Here is a 7,805-nt window from a genome sequence, read left to right on the forward strand (position 1 = left end):
GTGTGGCTTCGGGGCACTTGAAACATAGCTACTATGAGTTCAGGTTGCAGTAAATGAGAAGTCCACACCTCTGTTTGAAGATTTAGTTTGAAGCTTTGCAGGGTGCGTACCTGTAATCCCAGAACTTGGGAGGATCAAGAATCCAAGGTTACTCTTGCCGGCATATTGAGTTCAAGACCAATCTAAACTACATGAGACTTTGTCTAAAAAAACAAACAAACAAAAAAGGATGCAAATAGTATTTATATTGATCACATGTTGAATAATAATATTTGTGATATTATTGGCATTAAACACAGTATACAAATATTTTCCTGTTTTAATTTATTTTTGTTTTGAGATGGGATCTCTTTATGTATCCGACGCTGTCCTGAAACTAGTTACATAAAGAGGTGGAGTTGGTCTTTTTCTGGAGCTGAGGACGGAGCCCAGGGCCTTGGACCGAACCCAGGGCCTTGCACTTGCTAGGCAGGCACTCTACCACTGAGCTAAATCCCCAACCCTGACTAGACGGGTCTTGAGCTCACTTATCCCGATAAGATATCCACCTGCCTTTGCTTTCTTAGTGCTCAGATTAATGCAGGTGCCACCAGGACAGGCCTTATTTTAAAATTTGAGCACAATTTAAATAATCAGCGTGGGTCACACGTTTTATTACTGACCAGCACAGTTCTAGGCTCCAGGGTTAAGCCAGCCAGACAATGACATATCTGTTTTTTTTTCTTTTTCTTTTTTAAAAATTGTTTCCCTGTGGGTCATAATCTTTACCTCCTGTTTAAAATCTATCGCTGACATGATTACTCAGGCCATCTTGGACCTGAAAGGGGTGGAGTTGGAAGGTAGAGGGCGAACCGGCTGTCACCCAGTTGCCCATTTTGCGATACCCACCACCCTCTTACCTTAGAACAAGCCAGGACTGAGACCCAGAGGGGGCTGGACACCTTGCACCTTTCATTCACCGCAGAGCGCAGCAGGACTGCATCAGAACTGGTTTTTTGGTCACTCTAGCGGTTTTGTTTGTTTGGATTTTTTTTTTTTTTTTTTTTTTTTTTTTGGCAGGGTTCCACTCAAGGAACCCAGCCAGTAGGGGAGACTTTCCCGCATTCAGTGCCTCAGGATTTCCTCAAGGGTCTGGGACACAGTCAAGCCTGGAACCAGAAACCAGAACAGGGCTAAAAACCCTTTGAGAACTAACCTTAGGCACACCACCCGCATCCGGGCTCCTCTCCCTTTGGCGCACTGGGCTCAGGCCCCACAGGATCCCCTATTAGGATGTGTCTGGGACTGGAGGAGGAGAAAGGGTCTTTCTTCTGTCATGGATAAGGGTGGTGGCAGAACCGAGAATGCCTAAGAGTCCCCAGAGGTCTGCTTTGGCTCTGGCAGCGGTATTCATCCAGCCTTTTAGCATTGTTCGCTGGCGGCGCTAATAGGAAAGGGAAAGACGCCAGCGCTCCAGGTCCTGCTCCTTTCCCAGAGACCGGGCTTCCTTCCTCATCCCTTAACTTCTAGGTTCCTATAGCGACCTAAAGAGCAAAGGTAGTTTTCTGAGAAAAACCGCCTTCCAGTTTCTCTCCTCGGGCAGTTCTGCTCGAGGTTAGCCTGGGCGTGATCTTCCGCCGCCGCTTCTGTTCTGGGGAGAGCCATAGGTTGAGCGGAGAACACAGCGTCTATTTCCGGGTACACGGGCTGTCAGAGACCAAAGGACCAAGAAGGCAGTCTGATACTCTTCTGCCCTGCTGCGATTCCTCGAGCAATCTGAGGTGTGTAAAAGAGAGTTCTCTGTGTCACAGCACAAACACTGGCACCCAAGGACGTTTCTACTAACCCGGTTCCCCAAACGACATCCAGTCTCTTCTGTTTCTAAGGTATTAGTCCCTGACCCAAGGAATTTGACAGCCTGCCCCCCGGAGGCCGGGTGAGGATCTGTTCAGTGGCGGGGAACCGAGGTCAAGGGTTGAAGCTGATATCCACTAAAGTCTGTCAGTAAGATGCCTGCCCTACTATGTTTGGAGATAGCATAGATTGATATCCATTTGCCGCGTAGGGATGTTTGATATCCAATTGCTACATTCACGTTTCGAGTAGAGGTGGGTGGACTTCCTTTATGTGTGGACGGACCATCACCCCAGTGCCCCTTCAACATTTTCTTCTATCTCCCTCAGTCCCAGAAATGATGACTTGACCAGGAAGATGGTTAGGGAACTTCGGTAAAGTCTACTGTCTTTTCCTTTCGGTGGTCATCTCCTCTCCTGACTTCTCTACTTCCTACTGTTACAAAGTTTAAAACACAAGTGGCCGCGGGTCAGACAAAGAGAAACAGTTCTGACTCCATTTACATGGCGGCTCACCAAGCGCTCCTTTCACAGTCTGCAGCCATGCTTCCTTCCACTGTTTCCTCCCCTTCCCAGAGCGTCCGTGTGGAGCAGGATGCTTCCACTTCCTGGAGCACTGAAGTTTGGGGCCTAATTGATTCTGGTAATTAATTTGTTCTACCTGCTAGATCAGATGGAAAATCCTACTGCAGCGCCCGAGGATTAACACTTGACTTCGCAGCACCCTCGCTAATTATCTAATAGCATGGGTTGTGAGGACTCAGTCTCTGTTAAAACACTTTTGCTATTAGCAGTAGTGATTGGAATTGTGATGACGACTAGATATCAACAAATTAGAGCTTAAAAATGGGGAGATGGAAGAGAAGTGGCTTCTTTTAATTTCCCCGAGTTTAACATCAATAATTAGAGCAATTTTCAGAGATGCGAGCCCAAATTACTCCTGCTGTGCTGTAGATGATCACCTTAATTTTAGCAAATTAACTCCAGGGAAATAAATGTGACAGATTAGAAAAAGACAAACAGGGGGAAAAAAAAAGATCGGAAGGAAGAGTAAGGAAAGAGGCAGAGGAAAGAGAAAAGGAATAGAATCTAACAGAGTGATGGGGACACTCTGGCTGGAACTGGTGATGTAGCAGAAATAGCAACAAGCCAAAAGACCGAAGTGAAGAGAAGCCAGGAGGGTGGCAGAGGAAAGTGGCTATGGATAGATTTAAAATGACCAAGTCATGTGGGTGATAGACAGACTCCCTCTGTTCATCCCTTAAATTCCAGATAAAGGATCTTCCACCTGTCATCTTTATTTCCCCCAACAATTCAATCACCCCTGCTGTCAATTTAATCTAACTCTAGCAACTTGGTGTAGCGGACGGACTGCATCTTCATTTCTTCACTTCTCCTCTCCTTTTGCTTTCGATTACTGAAACTCTTTAAAAGACAACAAACTGGCTCAAATCCTTGAGTAAGCACTTTATCCCTATGCTATTGGGACTCTTTAGGTGTTCTCTCTAAGAAGCAGGTTGTTAAACACCGGTGAAAACATTCATTTTCAGTCCTTTAAAAAGACGGAACACAGGAAGCAGCTCTTGCAGGGGAGGGGTAGAAATTGGGGTCCAGAAGCCATAAAGGAACCAACCCGTTGGGCTCCGCGCTCTGCTTGGCCAGACGCATTCAGCACCGCGGACAGATCCCCGCCCCGCCCAGAGCCCACCCCACCCTCCCCTCTGCCTCCGCAGCCTCCCTATTGGTTCTCCGGGCTCCCCTCTCCAAGCTGCCAATTCTCTAACACACAGAACCAACCTACCCCGGCGCTGGAGAGGCGAGAAGACAAGCGCCGGGGATAGCCCAGGTCGGTAGAGCTGCAGGGATCTGAGCCTGGACGATCAGGAGCAGGTGCAGGCTCTCAAGTAGGCCTGCCGGGAAGCTGTTTGCTTCCTGCACTTTGTCCGGGCCCTCGCCCCGTGCCAGGCGCTCTGCAAGATGAATCTCAACTTCACTTCCCCTCTCCATCCAGCATCTTCTCAGAGGCCCACGTCGTTTTTCATCGAGGACATTCTGCTACACAAGCCCAAGCCGTTGAGGGAAGTGGCCCCTGACCACTTTGCCAGCTCTCTGGCCTCTAGGGTGCCTTTGCTAGACTATGGCTACCCCCTTATGCCCACACCCACCCTCCTCACCCCTCACACTCATCATCCTCTGCATAAGGGGGAGCATCATCACCCTTATTTCCTGGCCACCTCAGGTAAGTAACAGAGGCCTCTAAGGAGAAGGGAGTGGGCTTCTTTTTTTAACCCCCAGAGCAGAGACTATATCGGTCCCGGTGGCCTTTCTCCTTCTGTAGCAGTAGAAGGTTAGGGACATGGTTGAGAACTCCCTTGAAACATACCAACGGAGGGAAGCAATGTCCGGTCACTTCACAGTTTGTATAAAGTAGACAGGGATTGTGTCTGGCCAGAGGCGGCTGGGGTGGAAAGATATGATCATATTCCTGGCGGGCAGTGTTTCGTCTTACTCTTCTTCTTCCAGGCAACTTTGGATCATCCCTCAATGCCACTTGTAAACTTCCTCCACTTCAGGAGGTCCTCGGACCATCTTGTCCCAGGGAAATCACCCTGAACTCTCCAGTGTGGAAAATGAAAAGGCCTCACCTGGCCAGCTCTCCTCTGCTAGGCTGGGTCAGGAATATTAGCAGATTCGGATTCTGCGGGAGATGCAGAAGTGAGGGAGGGCCTGCCGCTGGCAGGAAGGGTTCAGGGCTGGCAGAAAGGGTTCAGGGCAGACGAGAGAGCTGTGGTTCTCCAATGACCTTCACTTCCAGTGTTCGACATTTAATTCAGAGTCAGTCTGCTTGGCTTCCTTGTTCTGGCCCAGTTGCTGGAGTTGAAGGAACCAGGTGCTAAAGTAGTTCGAATGTACTGTTAGGCAAGGAGTGGGGATTGCTAGAGTAAGACTGGGCCTGGAAATGTCTGGATTGTGTCTGTTTATTTGTTTCTCTCAGTCTGCACGGACACTTTCTTCCCATGCGTTTTTCAGTCCAGCTATATAGAGAAATTCTTCTAGCCCAGTTGCTGAGCTCAGTAGCAAACTGGCTCAAGTGGGAGCTAAGGGAAGGCAGCAGGCAGTGTATGAAATTCAGACCCTCAAATTTAGAAAAAGAAAATGCTGAAAGTGTAGGGAGGTAAAACCCACTCAAAAGCGTTAGGTTAGAGAGGAGATCTTAAGGCCCTGGGTGAGATCATCATTGCTCCCTGCTTTGACACACGACTGAAAATGGACTCTTCCCAGTACTGGTGTTGGGCAAAATCCGTGGTGCTGAAACGGCTAGATTTTCATTTTTCTTTCCTGGGCATTAGTAGATACTGGTGTCTGAGGCCTGGATGCTTGGGGCGCCTAATACACCAGGTAAAGATGAGAGGGTTATGAAATGGAAGAAGCAGCCTCCTCTGATCACCAGAAAAAAGGCGCTCCAAGCTCTCCCGATTCTCAGAGCTTGGAGGGAAAGGATTTAGGATCAGACTCGGGAGCAGAGGTTCAGGGCGACCCTGCTACTGACAAGGAAATGTCATAGTTCAGTACCACAGTTTCTCTGGTTGTGCGTTTTTGCGCTGTTGTATTTGGTTGCTGGAAGGGCGAGAGCGACCAGGAAAAGGTGCTATTTTAGAGTTAAGAAGGCAAAGTCTTATTTACCTCGTAGCACAGCATTCAGTGTTGATAGGAGTCTGGGTAGATGCAGGTGGACAACTCTGGTCTAGTTTTGGACTTTTGCAAGCAAACTTTGCAAAGCCCAACAGATAACTAACTGGGAGCGTGCGCAAGCTCCGAGGAAGTTTCCTCAGGAAGATAATTAAAAAAAAAAAAAAAGAGAGAGCCTCTAGATCTTTGATCTATTTTTCTTTTCTGTTTTATTTGCTGTTTATTATTTGTATTTTGGGATGACCTTCTCGGAAAAGATCTCCAAGCGCTATTTTGCGGTTCCTCTCCCTGCTGTCCCAGGGTTATTGAAAGATGGGCTCCAGAGCTTTGGGGCAAGTAGGAAACAGGGAACGCTGGGCACCGTGGAGCGGGGATGGTGGAGATTGCTTCCTGCGAATGCGGGTTCTGTCTGCCAACTGCTCTTGTCTCTGTAGGGATGCCGGTCCCGGCTCTGTTCCCGCACCCGCAGCATGCAGAGCTACCCGGGAAGCACTGCCGCCGCCGCAAAGCTCGCACGGTGTTTTCTGACTCGCAGCTCTCCGGCCTGGAGAAAAGGTTCGAAATCCAGCGCTACCTGTCGACACCAGAGCGTGTGGAGCTGGCCACTGCTCTCAGCCTCTCTGAGACTCAGGTGAGCAGGAGCCGGGAGGAGGCCCCGGATTCTGCGTCCTGCCCTTCTCCCCTCAGCTCTGAAATAGTTCCAGAAGGACCGAGCAAAAAATGATCCTCTCTTCTTGCCTTTCAGGATGTTCCCAAGATCCGACAGAATTTATACAATTTTCAAAGTAGATTTATCTACCTGGCTCTACTGGGGAAAAATCACTTCGAATGATTAGGCTGTCACCTCCAAATCACACCATGATTCTTTTTATCCACCCCCCTTCCTCCTAAGGGTATGACAAGCTGGATTAGAGGGGTTCTTGTTTGTGGAGAAGCTTAAACAATTTATTCTGTTTTGTTTTGGAGAGGTTTTCACTGTGTAGCCCAGGCTGGTGTGGGGACTGCCAGTTCTCACCACCACTCGGTGCTCCTCTTACCCCTCTTCATTGCACACCCCCTCCCCACGTCTGATTTCAGTTAGTGTCACCCACAGCAGCAAGTCTTCACAGGTACCCCAGGACACGCACACACTGCAGTTTAAGCCTCTTCTCTTTTTTTTCCCCGTTTTTTCCTCTCGCTCCTTCTTTCTTTCTTCTTTCTTCTGTCCACCCCTCCACCTCTTCCTTTATTTCATCCCATGATCGTGCTGTGAAATCATTAGGCATTCAGAGATAAGACTAAAAATTCTCTCCGAAGAAAACCAGTCAGTTCATTCCATTCTTGTCTTCCAATCCCGTTGGACCCGGGATTTAGGTGTCTTCATAACAGAATCATACATTGAATGTAACGGAGACCCCAAGCACACAGTGCTTGCCCTTATTAATTACCATTGACCCTCTGGGGCAATCTCTCCTAGAATTCAGCCTAAGAGGATAACCTATGACTTAATCAAAACGCGAGGCGGCCGTGGCGCTAGGACCGAATTCAATTCAGTAGATAGCTTCCCCCGCCCCCAAACGCCACCAATCGCCCAGATCTTTCAGTCACTATTTGTGTGAGGAATGATATGATTTTGTTTGTTCCTCCGAAATTAGGTGAAAACGTGGTTCCAGAACCGGCGGATGAAGCATAAAAAACAGCTGAGGAAAAGTCAAGACGAACCCAAAGCCGCAGACGGGCCTGAGAGCCCAGAGGGCAGCCCTCGTGCTCCCGAGGGCGCGCCCGCCGACGCTCGGCTGAGTTTGCCGGCCGGTGCCTTCGTGCTTACAGAGCCGGAGGACGAGGTGGACATTGGGGACGAAGGCGAGCTCAGCTCAGGGCCGCACGTGCTCTGAGTGGCCAGGCTGGGAAGGGAGACCCGGGCGAGGAGGCTGTGGGGCCAGACCCGGTTCTTTCCGGGCGAGAAGACTCGCGGAGACTCTAGACTGTTCCTGCGGCCTGGACTGGAAGAAAGAAAGGCAGGCTCAGCCCACTTATCAACTTGCAGCCGCCGCGACTCCTTCCCATGCCTCCTCCCTGTCCGACGCGTCCCTGCTGGGAGATCAGTAATGTGGTCGCTGGTTCCGGCGCCCCGCGTCTTCAGCGCCCCGGACCTACTCAGTGTCGCTGACCAAACTAGTAGCTGGGCTCGCGGCGGTACATTTCGACGGAGCACCTCCGGTCCCGCGTGCGCCAATGCAGAACCCCTCCGTCCTCATCTCTCAGCCACTTGTCACCCAGCTTTGTCACTCTGTCCCCGCGGCC

General features: G+C 49.8%; 1 protein-coding gene across 1 annotated transcript; it reads left to right on the forward strand.

The window, feature by feature from the left end:
* Positions 1-3,764: 3,764 nt before the first annotated feature.
* Bsx (brain specific homeobox) lies at positions 3,765-7,521 on the forward strand. Its single transcript, NM_001191995.1, has 3 exons — positions 3,765-4,071; positions 5,957-6,153; positions 7,157-7,521. Exons 1-3 carry the CDS (start codon positions 3,810-3,812, stop codon positions 7,394-7,396), a joined length of 699 nt encoding a protein of 232 aa, NP_001178924.1. The 5' UTR covers positions 3,765-3,809; the 3' UTR covers positions 7,397-7,521.
* Positions 7,522-7,805: the final 284 nt, after the last annotated feature.

This window comes from Rattus norvegicus, chromosome 8 (assembly GCF_036323735.1).
Source record: "Rattus norvegicus strain BN/NHsdMcwi chromosome 8, GRCr8, whole genome shotgun sequence".
In the NCBI taxonomy this organism is placed as follows: Eukaryota; Metazoa; Chordata; class Mammalia; order Rodentia; family Muridae; genus Rattus; species Rattus norvegicus.